Source organism: Dendropsophus ebraccatus, chromosome 8 (assembly GCF_027789765.1).
Source record: "Dendropsophus ebraccatus isolate aDenEbr1 chromosome 8, aDenEbr1.pat, whole genome shotgun sequence".
Classification (NCBI taxonomy): Eukaryota; Metazoa; Chordata; class Amphibia; order Anura; family Hylidae; genus Dendropsophus; species Dendropsophus ebraccatus.
In genome coordinates, this window is record NC_091461.1 from 15694717 (window position 1) to 15709284 (window position 14568).

General features: G+C 47.2%; 1 protein-coding gene and 1 long non-coding RNA gene across 5 annotated transcripts in view; one reads left to right on the forward strand and one right to left on the reverse strand.

The window, feature by feature from the left end:
* The window catches only part of LOC138799108 (uncharacterized), a 61989-nt gene extending 55442 nt beyond the window's left edge, over nt 1-6547 (forward strand). For all 4 annotated transcript variants that reach the window (XR_011364217.1, XR_011364216.1, XR_011364219.1 and 1 more), the window contains exon 3: nt 6106-6547. This is a non-coding gene — a long non-coding RNA (uncharacterized lncRNA). The remainder of the gene's footprint in view (nt 1-6105) is intronic.
* TPI1 (triosephosphate isomerase 1) lies at nt 6084-13809 on the reverse strand. Its single transcript, XM_069979899.1, has 7 exons — nt 13630-13809; nt 9687-9810; nt 9523-9607; nt 9232-9364; nt 7368-7456; nt 7099-7186; nt 6084-6363 (listed from the first exon to the last, which is right to left on the reverse strand). Exons 1-7 carry the CDS (start codon nt 13739-13741, stop codon nt 6245-6247), a joined length of 750 nt encoding a protein of 249 aa, XP_069836000.1. The 5' UTR covers nt 13742-13809; the 3' UTR covers nt 6084-6244.
* Nucleotides 13810-14568: the final 759 nt, after the last annotated feature.

Consider the following 14568-nt stretch of genomic DNA (forward strand, 5'->3'; position numbering starts at 1 on the left):
CCACATTTTTGTGTACGTAAAAAAAAAAAAAAAACATTTTGATGCGTTTTTTTTAATAATAGAAGTAACTGGAAAAATGCACACAAATGCATCTGTTTTTTTTTTGCAAAAAACGTAGCGTGAACCCAGCCTAACACATCAGATGAGTGGGGGTTAAAGGCGTAAGATTTCTCTTTTGTTTTGCTTGTCAGCACGAGAATATGGAAAATGTAAACGTCTTCAAACTCTAAACTTCTTTATGAGATCCCCGGCTGCATTACGTAGTTTGATGTTTCCTTTGATCATAACAAGACTATGTCCAGTAGAGTAAAGCATTGGTGCTGAATAACATGCGTATAATAGTGGACTATCCTGTGGAAGGACTTCTATTAAAAGCAATATCGTCAACACAAAGTACATACTGAACACGAGAAGCAAAGACAGTATTGTGCAGCCAGCTTGGAGGTGGGCTTCCATGCGGATTTCATGTCCCATTTTATTACTCTTGTGCATCTGTCTCATGTGATGTATAAGTGACCGAAGTATAAGACCAGCAGCCAGAACCACGTACAGAACTGGTACTGCATACCCGTAAAGCATTATGACAGAGCGATGTATTGAGACGTAGAAATCTACATTCATCGTCATGTTACATAGAGTCAACGAGTTATTGCACAGAGTATTACTGTAGTCATTAATGGTCCATGCCAGTGGTAGCCCCATCCCTATACACAGAAGGACAGACACAGCAATCAGATACTTGTAATGTTGGATGATGTGTTTTTGTACCCATCGAAACAAACAGTACTTGAAGACCACGATCTTACTGCAGTAGAACATGCACAGAGATGCAGTCAACAGCAAGCTACAAGTACTGGAGATCATCTTCAGGGCGTTCATCAAACGGCAGAAAAAGTCTTCATCTTGAGCAAGGCGGCATATCCAATTGCCTAAGGTCCATATCTGGAGAGAAATGTTGGTTATCGCCAAGTAGCACATGTAGAAGTCTGATGTAGTCAGAGGGACTGAAGGCTTTTGGTCCCAAATATTTATTCGAAGGATAAAACCATTAGTGATCAAGCCAGTAAGGAAAGCCAAGATCTGGACTGCGCTAAAAACCCATATAATGGTAGAAGACATGGTGATACTGAGAGAGGAAGGTGTGAGATGTAAGTTTGCATTGTTTGCAAACTACTCCAATCCCATAGTAGGTGTGTCTGCTATATCCTATCCTATGGCTGGAACATTTATTTGACGGGTCATAGAGTAACTTGATATATGATGAGGAAGATTATATGTCGAGTTAAGCCAGCAGGTGTCCAAAATGCGGTGGGGAATGTAATATATGTATACTACATTCAAGTAGTCATTTGTATTTCCTTCTTACGACAGACAGTTGAGAGAAGAACTTCTCTTAGATGGTGTAAGCTGTATAGCGTGAAGACCTCAGAGAGGCATCACTCCAAGGCAAGACTTAGGGCCCGTGCTGGGGCGGATTAACTTTACCAAAGGCCCCAGGCTGTTCACCAAGCCTGGGCCCCCCCAACCCCACTGTAATTATGGCGGCATTAGCGTGGTGCTCATAGTGCAGGATAGATAATGTCATGATGCCCTGATTTATGCAAAACTGCTGTGAAAAAGATGCCTTTTTTTTTTTCCAAATCAAGGCAGAACTGTGGCCAGGAGACAATACATCACAGAAATTATGCATTTTTGGGTGGCCATGGGCCCCCCAGGAGCTCAGGGCCCAGGGCTACCGCCCGAAACGGACCTATTATAATCTGCTACTGGGCCCGTGCACCAGAGCAAAAGAGGCGGAAATTTCAACTGAGCCAGTGCCGCAGACGCCAGTTGAAATTCTGCCTGTTCTATCGATTCAGTGGGATTTCTCGCGCTCCTTTGCTCTCCGCTCAAAGAATTGACATGTTAATATGGTCTCCACTTGAAATTTCCACCTCTTTTTCTCGGCCTTTAAGGTTGCCCTGGACTCTCTGAACTTCCACATGAATGTTCAGTATGACCAAACATTCATCCTCTATGCAGAGGGGTAACCTGTAGCCAGACAGCTCACGCAGCCCTTCTCTCCACTAATATCATCTGCTGGTGGGGGAGTTGAGAGGCCACTTTAGTCTATGGTGTTTGGGCACATTCTGAATTCAGAGATGTCAAAGGTAGGATCCTCTACTGAAAGCTCTAAATGCCCCCTAGTGGTAAAGTCTGTGGCTTTGCCAGCATATGCCTCCCAGTAGGTTGTTCCTGTTAAATTATAACACAGACCTCTTACTAACCTAACCACACACTGTATTTTTTTCATTAAACAACAGCTGTTGTTTAATAACATTGATCAATAACCTTACAGTGTATGGAATCCAAGCCTTTGTGTATACACTACGGCCATTGTTCTCTGTGGCGGCACAAAATAACTGACAGATCTGTGCAGCCACTATTCAGTGAACAGTGGCCGTACAAGATAGCTTGTGCTCACAGTGTAAAGTGCAGCTCCCGGCCACACTTTACATTGTGTGCTATAGCAAATTAGAGCGCTGGCCCTCATGAATGTACCTGCATTCCAATTAAAATGACGTGATGTTTATCCGTCTGATACTGCCATATCAGCTGGGTGACACATTTAAGACTACAGCCGTTGTTTGACATGGCTGTGTCAAATAATGGCCGTTGTCTTACCCTGTGTGAACATAGCCTAAATCTGCAATTAAGTGCAATACAATGCAAATGAATGGGGCTGCCCTAATCCCTATTACTTACAGGACCTGTAGCATACCCCATCCATTGCCAGTGTGGTGCATCAAACCATATTCTATAATATATAAGCTTCTTCAAACCCAAGAATCCTAGACTGTAAATATATTTTAAAGTTGTGACCTTGTTTTTTGGGGTTTTGGAATCAGAATTACTAGAGAGGGTTTTCCTACTATACAAACGTGTAACACGTCAACTATCTGATCTTTGGGACCCTGTACATGCAGGGTTATCCTCCATTCTAGTGAATGAGAGTAGTAGAATCAGCCGAACCACTCACAGCCTTTTTTAGATGGCAAAATATATACTGTGAAGTCCTGTGCCAAGATCCCCATTAAATTGCATGGTACCCATCGCTGCCCCAGGTTTATATGGCATACCTCCTACAATATACATAAATGAACTATCACTAGAATTTATATATATTTTTTAAACGCTGTTAAACAATTCTAACACTTTTGAAAGGAAGATTTCCAAGGCCTCACGCTCAGTATAAAAGCATCTATCTTACTAATAGAGCAGGTCACCTTGATTTCCCTATAGCATCAATAAATTATTTCTCCAGAATCTTATTACAAACCTGCCTACGGGCTAAGACAAAGATCTCATCTAAAATTATCGGTTACCCAGGTGCATTTATGGAGACTCAAGGTCGAGAGTTTTCTCGTTAGCAAAACTCTGATCATGTGAGGTCTCACCAGGTTATAATATCCATGTAGAGGTTTATGTGCATGAATAACCAGGTCACAAGGATTTCCTCTTGGTCCTCGGGCAGCACAGCTGGTATATGCATGCTGCCTACAGACTCACAGAAAGCAGAATTACAGGTAAAACATATTTTTACTAATTCCATTGTGTAATAAATCTTATGTTTCTGGTTTAATTGGAAAGTTGGTATTGTATTCATTGTAAAGTGACAGTGATTTGTTCTTTGAAAAGCTTGTCCATTAAATTGCATGCACACTACTGCATTTAGGACCCCAAATATAGCACCTATTGTTTAGTTAAAGGGGTAGTGCAGTCTAAAGGTTTTTTTCACTAAATAACACACATTACAAAGTTGAACATTATAATGTGTTTTTTTAAGTGAATGGACCCGTGGACACGGAAGTGTGATGTATTATACGTACAAAATCACTGACAACCCTGGCCGCCATCTTGGGACAGTCACGTCATCTTCAGGTGGCCTGCTTTAGCCCTCCCTTATACCAGCCCCCCCTCTACCACGATTGGCTGAGCATAACAGAGCTCAGCCAATCGCAACAGAAGCATGGGGGGGCATTGACTTAAATAACACACATTACAATGTTGTATAAAACTGTAATGTGTGTTTAGTGAAAAAAAAAATTCCTTTAGACCGCACTACCCCTTTACCACCACCCTGCCCCAGTGCATGCTATATTACCAAGAAGCATAGCCCTTCCAAGATACATGTAGTGCAGACCCATGCATGGTGGTAGCAATCTCACTACAGAAAGAAACTATTTCTCCTTGAAGACATCAAATTCTCCGCCGCCAGCAGCCTGAAAGGCAATAACCCCCAAACAGCCTACAGGTAACCTCAGGCATGGTTCACAATACTGCTGTATCCCTTGGTATACTGGACTTTCTACAGACTTGATCTGGTCCGGTGAGGTGTGCACTCCCATTTCCTACTCCTTTGCTGCTGGTTGATTCTGGATTATAGATGAAGAACCTCTCCTTCTGGTGATTTTTTTTTTTTTTTGTGGGGGGGGGGGCACAGTTTTCAGATTAACTGGAGCCAGAAAGTAACAGATTTGTACACTTCTAAGGGTGGTATTACACAGCCCGATAATACCTGTAAACGAGCGCTGATCTGCTAGTTAGGCACTCGTTTACTGGGCCTATTACACGGCCTGATAATAGTTTAACAAGGACTGCAGGGACAGTTACCAATGCCCTTGCTTTAACTATATACTTTACTTATCCACGCTCCAGGGCTCCTGCGGTCCACTTTTCTCCGGGTCCTGTGCGCTCTAGCTTCAGAGCGGCCTGTCAGCTGACAGGCCACTCAGCCAGTCACAGACCGTGACGGTCCCGGCCTGTGATTGGCTGAGCGACCTGTCAGCTGACAGGCCGCTCTGAAGCTAGAGCGCGCAGGACCCGGAGAGGAGCGGACCGCAGCAGCCTTGGGAGTGTGGATAGGTAATGTACATAGTCAGTCGCCGGCCACGCAGCGCTATTACACGTCGGCACCGACAATTTTCTAATCTATATCAACGATGAGCAGATGACAACAATCGGCTGATCGTTGTCTTTATTACACATAGTGATAATCGGCCGATTATCGCTCCGTGTAATAGTACCCTAAGGCTGGGTTCACACATGCAGTAACAGTGAATGCATGAGTTCATTGCAGAGCTCTACCACATTACATTAACGCAATAAAACTCCATAGGGGGGATCAAACTTGTGTACAATAGAATTGTTAGTTGCCCCTAGCAACCAGATTCCACTTCATTCCTCACAAATTCTTTAAAAAAAAAAAAAATGAAAAGGTGGAATCTGATTGGTTGCTAGGGGCAACTAACAATTCTAACCAGTTTGATAAATCTCCCACTTTCAAGTATTTTTCATAGGAAATCATTTCTCCCCCCTATCTGAAGTTACCCTTTAAGCACTTAGCTGCTGTATGTCCTGCAGGAAGTGGTGTATTCTTTTCAGGCTGACAGTGCTCTCTGCTGCCACCTCTGTCCATGTCAGGGACATGCCTTTTGTTTCTGAAAAGTGTCCCAAGACACTTGCCTCTGCATAGATAAGATGGGATCAAGTCATTCACAATAAGTCATTCACAATAGGTAATGTCCCAAATTTTTACACCAGTAACTGCTGCAGTGTTTTTTTTTTTTTTTTGTTGAAAGCACTAACACCCTTTTGCTGTGATATTTTAGGAGCTGGCACATCATTTATTCCCTATTCCCAAACCCCACATGACACATACACCAATAGGGTAAATGAAAGATCTCTGCTTGTCAGAGGAGGAGAATGGCCCATGCATGCACTGCTTCTCCTCCTCTGCCAAGCAGAGAAGTATGATGAAGAACCACCACACTGTTCTATGAGCGTGCAGAACTAAGCCTGGAGAGGAGAGCAGCTACTCCTGCCTGTCCACTGCCCAGGGAAAGAGTTGGGAAGACAATGGTTACAGCAAGAACATGGGGGCGCCATCACTTCAATAAAGTTTTTAAACAAAAATGTTAAATAGATTTCTATTGCCAAGATGTTGTGTTTGCTGGGAGTCCTCCGATAATGATTCATCACAATCTGAGGACATTTTATAGTTTTCTGTATAATACTAGGAAAGAAACAACTCCAGAAATCAGTTTTCCTTTAAATTTATTACAGATCAACCACCCGTCTCCTGTACACAGAGTCACCCGGGAGAAGGCGGCTCACACCGAGGGCCTAAGGGACATGTAAACGAAAGACACAAGAGCCACAACACTGCTAAACTGTGATGGATTATGGGACAGTAGGGAACAGATTAATGCTTGGCATTGATGATCTCAATGAATTCTGGCTTCAGTGAAGCTCCGCCCACCAGGAACCCATCAATATCATCCTGGGAGGCCAATTCCTTACAGGTGGGTCCAGTGACTGAACCTGAAGACAAAGAGGAGGGGTGTAAATATTAAAGTAGTCTCTAAAGAAGCCATTGAAAGAATATCCATAGTGGCAATCTAGGTCTGCAATGATAACACAATGTATCCTGTACTCCACAGCTGCATTCACAATTCTGCTGGCTGCTACCGGAAACAAGATTTAGCTTTTCAAATCAAAATTACTCTCTAGAGCAGTGATGGCTAACCTTGACACTCCAGCTGTTGCAAAACTACAATTCCCATCATGCCTGAACAACCAAAGATATGGATTTGGCTGCCCAGGCATGATGGGAGTTGTAGTTTGCAACCGCTAGAGTGTCAAGGTTAGCCATCACTGCTCTAGTACCTGGTCCAAGGACACCACCTGTAATATCACCAGGACATGCGCGATACAGACCAAGTATGCCAGCACAGCTCTGGGGTATAATACAGGATGTAACGTAGGACAAGTCATGTAATGTATGTACACAGTGACCTCACCAGCAGAATAGTGAGTGCAGCTCTGAAGTATAATACAGAATACATCAAGAATTTAATAATTTAACAATGTTGTGTTGGAACATATTTTGTGCAAACCTAAGTCCCAACATTCCTACTGGTACTAAACCAAGCTATAACAGTATATAGCCTGAGGTGTGGAGGTTCATGTATACTCTCCCGAAAGACCAAGCAGACAATACTTCCCCTCCTACCAGTTGTAGAATCCCTGTATACACCATACTGGCAGCAGACTTACCTCCATAGATAATGCGGACTGACTTAGAGACTTGTTCAGAGATGTTGGACTTCAGCCACTCGCGGAGCTTTTTGTGCACCTCCTGAGCCTGGATACAAGAGAGTCACAGGGTGAGATATGGCGTTCTGTAGACTACACATCATCATGGGAAGAGTCCAGTGGGGTCTGGAGACCATAATGTAAAAGCCACAGGACATTATATACAGGATACTGCCCTGTAGTGTAACCTGAGGCTCTGGGCCCCAATACAGAGTATATAACGGACTTACCTGCTCGGGGGTTGCAGTCTTTCCAGTACCAATGGCCCAGACTGGTTCATATGCCAGAACGACTTTATCCCAATGGTTTTCTACATTATCTGCAAGACAGAAGGGGTGACATTGCAATACCAGGAGAGCGAGAAGGTCCGAGCTCTAATGGAGTCCGCCATAAAGCCAGCCCAAGGTCTACGAGTTGGTTTTCAGGATTTTGATGCCGAACCTCTACCGTCATTTTTGCTGTAAAATCTAATAGAACGGAGAGCAAAACCCGCAGTACTGTCAGCCTTCTATACGGCTGTCATCGGGGCTGTCATCTCATTTATATCAATATAGTGTATTGGCAGATTAGACCCTTGGCTGAATGTTCATACAAGGTATTAACCCAAACTGGGTCATAAGGATTCCCTGCCATAGGATTTACAGGGTGGAAGGGTCTCTCTGATGAGCATCAAATGAGTTGCAGCTCGGGTGCAGGCAGGTAATACAGCAGCTGTCTGGTGGGGACAGCATGGGCGCTATAGTCTCCTGGCAAACTTGCCATGCATTAATGGACAACTGCACCCACCCTCTCGGTCCCATTGCTCAGGACCATCCTCATGTGAAAAATCGTTGTATTGTTCAAGTTTAGACGCTAATCGTTTTGTGTAAATGCAGGAGGCAGCAATTAAACGACTAATCGTCCATGTACCAACACCAAAATCATTTTAGTCATTTGCCAATTGTTCGCTCTGTTGCTGGGATCACATGAAGTAAACGACTATCGTTCTGTGCAATATGGTGGACTAAACTTTAGTAGTTATCATTAAGAATTTCTTCGTCCAATAGGATCCTTACTGGTAATAGCCAGAATAAGGGGCCTATTCCATGGAACGATAATCGGCCGATTATCGCTCCATGGAATAGAGAGAACGATCAGCCAATTATTTAGGTTCAAACCTAAAATCGGTTGACACCCGTGCATCGCTACGTGGAATAGTGGTTCGTGGCAGGCGACAGACGATTTGAAAGTATCATACTTTACCTCACCAGGCTGCAGGTCTTCTCCCGGTCCCGCAAGGCAGCTTTGGAGCGGCCTGTCTGGCTGAGCGGTCTGTCAGTCAGCCCAGGGAGAAGTAGAAGACCTGCAGCCTGGACAGGTAAAGTATGAGAAACAAGGGCTGCAAGGACATCGGTAACGATGTCCCTGCAGCCCTCATTAAACGATTGTCAGGCCATGGAATAGGCCCAGTAAACGAGTGCCGATCTGGCAGATCGGCGCTCGTTTACATTGTTGATCGGGCCCGTGGAATGGGACCCAAAGTCTCTGCTTAGAGGGAATCTCGCACTTAAAGAGTTTTCAGTGCAGATCAGCATCAACAAGCTGAATCCAGTGGCATAGCTACCATAGAGGCAGGGTAGGCAGTTGCCATGGGGCCCGTGCAGGAGGGGGGCCCAGGGGGAGAAGGTAAGCGCTTGTGTCCTTCTGCTTAACCCCTTATGTACTGCAGTGACCCAGTGTTTACTTACATGCTGCAACACGAGAGGGTTAACTGCAGCCACCATTCACTTAAACAGGAGCTGAGCTGCAGTTACACATCACAACCGATACACAATGAACAGAGACAAGCTCCGCTCACTGAATTGCAGCACCAGACAGCTGATCTGTGTGGCCGTCCTGTGGATTGCCCATTTGGCTTGGAAATCCTGCTCTATCAGGCCCAGCTATGGCAGCAGGACGTCAGCTATAATATACAGAACCCAGTAGGTTTATAGTGGTGTGGATGAAAGGACAGCCGTCTGCACTGGGGGTATAGAATATGGACAGGAGAGGGTTAAATAATCACTCGTGGCCTCTAGCCCATATATCTGAGAACACTAATGGGTGTGAACTCACTTGCGATAGCCTTTGTCTGCTCAAACACAACTTTCTCTGTGATTCCGGCCTCGCGCTGGTCCAGCTTCTCCCCGATACAGGCGATCACCCCCAGGTTCTCAGACAGAGCATGCGCCACCTTCTGGCCAATCAGCTGCAAAACAAAATGCAGGAAGTTATTGAGCTGCAAAAGTCCTCCAACCCAGACATCTCTTTATGGTGCAAGTCAGGTCTCCGAGCCATCTGTGCCCAGGGATAGCAGCAGGTAACGCAGCGCCCTCTAGAGGTCACATGTGGCATCCATGATCTCACCTCATCAGATTCTCCAAACACATGTCGCCTCTCGGAATGCCCCAGAATCACCCAGTGGACGCCGACATCTTTGATCATGGCAGGACTGGAAGATAAAGGAGCGTGTTATAGAGTGGGGACTGAAGCCTATACACAGTGTAAGGAGGCGGTGTATAGAGACGCACCTGATCTCCCCGGTAAACGCGCCCTTTGCCACCTTATAACAGTTCTGTGCGGCTACGCCAAATTTTGCATCAAGCTTCTGCCGGGCAAAGTCCAGGTAAATGGAGGGGGCACCGCAGACAACCTCTGTAAGAGGAAAGGGGTCACTGTAAGCCATGTTCTTAAAGGGGAACACACTGAGGTAGTATACTCAACAAGTCTGCAGCATGTGAATAAAGCCACACAGGAGGAGTCCACCTGAAACCAGTGTCTAAGGGGACCTTTACACAGATTTATCACGACAGGTTTTTGAAGCCAAAGCCAGGAACAGACTATAGACAGGGAACAGGTCAAAGGAAAGACTAAGATTCCTCCTCTTAAATCCACTCCTGGCTTTGGCTTCAAAAATCTGTCAGAAATCTCAATGTAAAGGCGCTTTTAGTCTTGTTAGACCCAATAGAGCCATGCTAGATGTCAGATTTTAGGTAGACTTCTCCTTTAAGACAGTAATATCACCGTAATATTAGAGCGATACATACTCTCTGCAGAAGGGTAGACTTCTCCTTTAAGACAGTAATATCACCGTAATATTAGAGCGATACATACTCTCTGCACCTTCTGCAAATACAGTTTGGAAAGTTTACTGTAAAAATATCCCGGTGAAATGAGCGCATTGCCCCCCGCTGACCTATACACTGGGGCAACAGGTGCCAGCTCTGCTATGCTGCCAGCTGGCTCAGCGCAGGGTCCTGAAGGGAGTCATGTCTGGCACCGAGCTGCCAGATATCAGTACTGTCCCCCCGGCTGGGAGATCTGAAGTCAGCAAATAAAACCTATGCAGAGTAACTCAGAATTCATACAGGTTCTTAAAGGGATATGCAGCTATATTTGTGACCCATACAACTGCTATTAAAGGGGTTATCCAGCGCTACAAAAACATGGCCACTTTTCCCCCCTCATCTCCGGGTCAGGTGTAGTTTGCAATTAAGCTCCATTTACTTCAATGGAACAGAGTTTGAAAGCCCACCCAATCTGGAGACGAGAGGGGGAAAGTGGCCATGTTTTTGTAGTGCTGGATAACCCCTTTAATCTAAATGGAGGCTGCATGCGTCTGTTACCACTGGGGTAAGCACCAAGGTATATCAGGTATATAAGGAAATGTCCTTTCTGCTGATATATTCCAGAGAGACTGTTTCCATATAAACAGTATACAACAGGGAGTATACAGCACAATGGATAATGAATAAGATGCAGGTGAAAAAAAAAAAAATACTAAGAATTTCTGGGTCTGATTCCTCATGGTTTTCAAGATCTCTGCTTGCAGTCATTGAATAGGAACCTAATACTTCCAGTGGTTGATCCATCCCTATAACATAGGGCTTATACATGTGCTACAGTGATCCTTAACCTGTGTCACAACTATAACTTCCAGCATGTCAGCTGTCAGTGCATGCTGGGAGTTGTAGTTTTGCAACAGCTAGGGAGTCGCTGATTGGAATCAGTAACTGCAGCAGAGAGGCCCACAATGTGGCTGAGCGAGAACTTCCCATTAATTGACAGGAAGCAGAGAAGCAAGATGTCCTAAACTCCACTGATATTATGTAAGGTGGTCCTGACTGTACTGTGATCCCCCATCACTCCGCTGCCCCCTCTTTACTATTCTTAGACAACCCTCTAGTTTATTCTGGACACATGAAAAGGTTAAAAGTCACGACCTTCACACAGGCCCAAGTGCAGAGCGGCCTAAAAGGTCAGAGCTGTTTTTAGGCCATCGTCCCTCAGCTGTCAGACGCCAAGGGTTAAAGGTCACTTGAAAGTCAAGGACGAGATTGATCTGTTCGCCTTGTAGCCCCCTCGCCTGCAACGGAGGAGACAAAGGGAGGGCAGAGCATGCACAACCACATTACTGCAGCTGGCGGGCACATTGTTGTTACTGTCTCTTTAAGAGGCCGACACTGCAGAGAAAGGGAGTACGTGCGAGCGAGCACAGAGACAGCGGCTGCAGCAGAGGGGCAGAGACCAGCAGCACACCAATGCATCCAGCCCTGCATCATCAGGGCCTTGTGGGTGAAGTGCATGATGGGTAGTGGTCTAGATATCACAGGTCACCCCTCCCCCAGCAGGATGGTGGTCCGTGCATTGCACACTTATTGGCTTTGTGCCCACTAAGGTCTCACACTCCAGCGTTCCAGCACATTGTGGACTTTGGCTGTTCAAGGACGGGAGAGACTGTGCTGGATCCCCCACTCAACGCCAGCCTACCCCTCCAGACCCCCCCCCCCAGCTCAACGCCAGCCTACCCCTCCAGACCCCCCCCAGCTCAGCACCAGCCTACCCCTCCAGACTCCCCAGCTCAACGCCATCCTACACACCCAGACCCCCCCCCCCCCCAAACGCCAGCCTACCCCTCCAGACTCCCCAGCTCAATGCCATCCTACCCCTCCAGACCCCCCCTCCCCAGCTCAACGCCAGCCTACCCCTCCAGACCCCCCCTCCCCAGCTCAACGCCAGCCTACCCCTCCAGACCCCCCCCCCCCCCCAACGCCAGCCTACTACTCCAGACCCCCCCCAGCTCAGCACCAGCCTACCCCTCCAGACCCCCCCCCCCCAGCTCAGCACCAGCCTACCCCTCCAGACCCCCCCCCCCCCCAACGCCAGCCTACTACTCCAGACCCCCCCCAGCTCAGCACCAGCCTACCCCTCCAGACCCCCCCCCCCAGCTCAGCACCAGCCTACCCCTCCAGACCCCCCCCAGCTCAGCACCAGCCTACCCCTCCAGACCCCCCCCCAGCTCAGCACCAGCCTACCCCTCCAGACCCCCCCCCCCCCCCAGCTCAGCACCAGCCTACCCCTCCAGACCCCCCCCCCCCCCCCCAACGCCAGCCTACCCCTCCAGACTCCGCAGCTCAATGCCATCCTACCCCTCCAGACCCCCCCCTCCCCCCCCCACGCCAGCCTATCCCCACAGACCCTATATAGACCCCACATCACAGCCCCCCCCATGTAATGCCATGCAGGCCCCGGCACATGTATAATACAGACATGGATACAGAATTAACAGATATCGCCATAGAAACAGGAAGTGGCGTTACAGTTTCCGTGCAGAGAGCATTAACCCCTTCACTGCATGGCACACACCCACTGAGGCTATAAGCATCACATCAATTCAGGGTCATGCTGGGGGTTGTAGTATCACTGCACTGACCTGTCCCAACATGAGGCTCTCCAGCTCCTACAGGACTACAACTCCCATCATGCTCTAACAGGGGTAGGGAACCCTCCAGCAGTTGCAAGACTACAACTTCCATCACGTCTGGACAGCTAAAGCTTTAAGGCATGATGGGAGTTGTAGTTCTACAAAGGTTGGAAAGCCAAAGACCTACAGGATTCGGAGTCCATAAATAGAATCTACCGCCCATAATCAATACCAGGCGGCCATCGATAAGCCACAGTCGCCCTTGAACATGATGCTTTTCCTGTAAGACTCGGAGACGGATCAATGAATGTATGGAGGACGTGCAATAGGTGGGAGTTCTTAAAGGGACAAGACGTCATTATATAGGCCCAACCATCCTAAGGACATGTTCGCACTTGGGGGGCTGCAGATTCTCACTTCCCTATTGGTAAAATCTGCAGCATTTCAGACCTGTGTGAACACATCCTAATAGTTACATGGGGGGGATTGGACCTCTGGGGCCCCCATACAATGTATTATGGCATCACCAGGTATATAAGGGGACACATAGGGGGCAGCACTGAGCCTGCAGGGAGATTTGGCCCAATACTTTATAGTAATTTCATTGATCATTGTCCAATGAGTCACTATTCACAACCTGGGGCTCTATAGCTGCTGCAAACTACAACTCCCAGCATGCCCTGACAGCCTTCGGCTGTCAGGGCATGCTGGGAGTTGTAGTTTTGCAGCAGCAGCACTGTATTATTGAGCGCTCCCTATAGCCCCCGCACCTGTCTCCGTGTTGATCTTGGCGCTGTTCAGGGTGTCGATCAGCTCCCCCAGACTCTTCTTGTCACCGTTCATCTTCCAGTTCCCACCCACGAAGAACTTCCTTGGAGACATGTCTGCGGTGTCTGTAGCCGGAGCGAGAAGCTAAGAATGAAGCGGACGCGGTGGTGACAAGAGCACCTTCTCACAGCGGCGCCTTTAAATAGCACCCGAGGTCACGCCCACTCTCTGGGCAAAGGTTCGCCACGCCCACTGACGTCTGACGCGTGCTGTACGCCTCCGGGCTTGTGGGAAGCCATGTTTAGTGAGGGCAAAGTTTGCCAGTATGTCCAGGGAGAAGCCACAAGCTGCTAGTATGGGGCTGAGAGATGAGGGCTGAGTTAAATGTCTTTTTTTTTTCTTCTAAAAAAAATAGCGCCACCCTTGTATCTAGGTTATGTAATGTATTGCAACTTTCAACTTCATTGGGCCTCATTTACATGGTGTTGTCAGGGCTTTGTTGGGCTGTACAGGTGGCAACATGCAGCCCAATGTGTTGCCCATGGGCCCATAGACTTCAATGGACCAAATGTAGTCTAATATGTGGGGTAACCACGTCTTTGAGTCCTGCAAACACAAATTGACAGATTGTACACGTTCCACCTATTAAAGCAGGGGTGGGGAACCTTCAGCCTCCAGCTGTTGCAAAACTACAACTCCCATCATGCCTGGACAGCTGAAGCTAAAGCTGGCTTCCCAGGCATGATGGTAATTGTACATTTGCAACAGCTGGAGAGCGGAAGGTTCCCCATCGCTATGTTAAAGTCTATGCGACCATCGACAACACGTCAGCCTACATATCATCCTGTCCATAGGGTCCATTAGCATAATATGGAGGCAACATTGCACCTATATGGCCTGAACACGGGGGAGATGAGTCAAAGAGAAGCACAGATAGCCAG

What these genes read in the sequence shown, in the direction of transcription:
- TPI1 (XM_069979899.1), bottom strand. Translation starts at nt 13,741, where the DNA reads ATGTCTCCAAGGAAGTTCTTCGTGGGTGGGAACTGGAAGATGAACGGT. An exon ending in TGTTTGGAGAATCTGATGAG is followed by an intron (nt 9,365 to 9,522) that starts GTGAGATCATGG and finishes TTTGTTTTGCAG; the next exon opens with CTGATTGGCCAGAAGGTGGC. An exon ending in AGACTGCAACCCCCGAGCAG is followed by an intron (nt 7,187 to 7,367) that starts GTAAGTCCGTTA and finishes TCTTGTATCCAG; the next exon opens with GCTCAGGAGGTGCACAAAAA.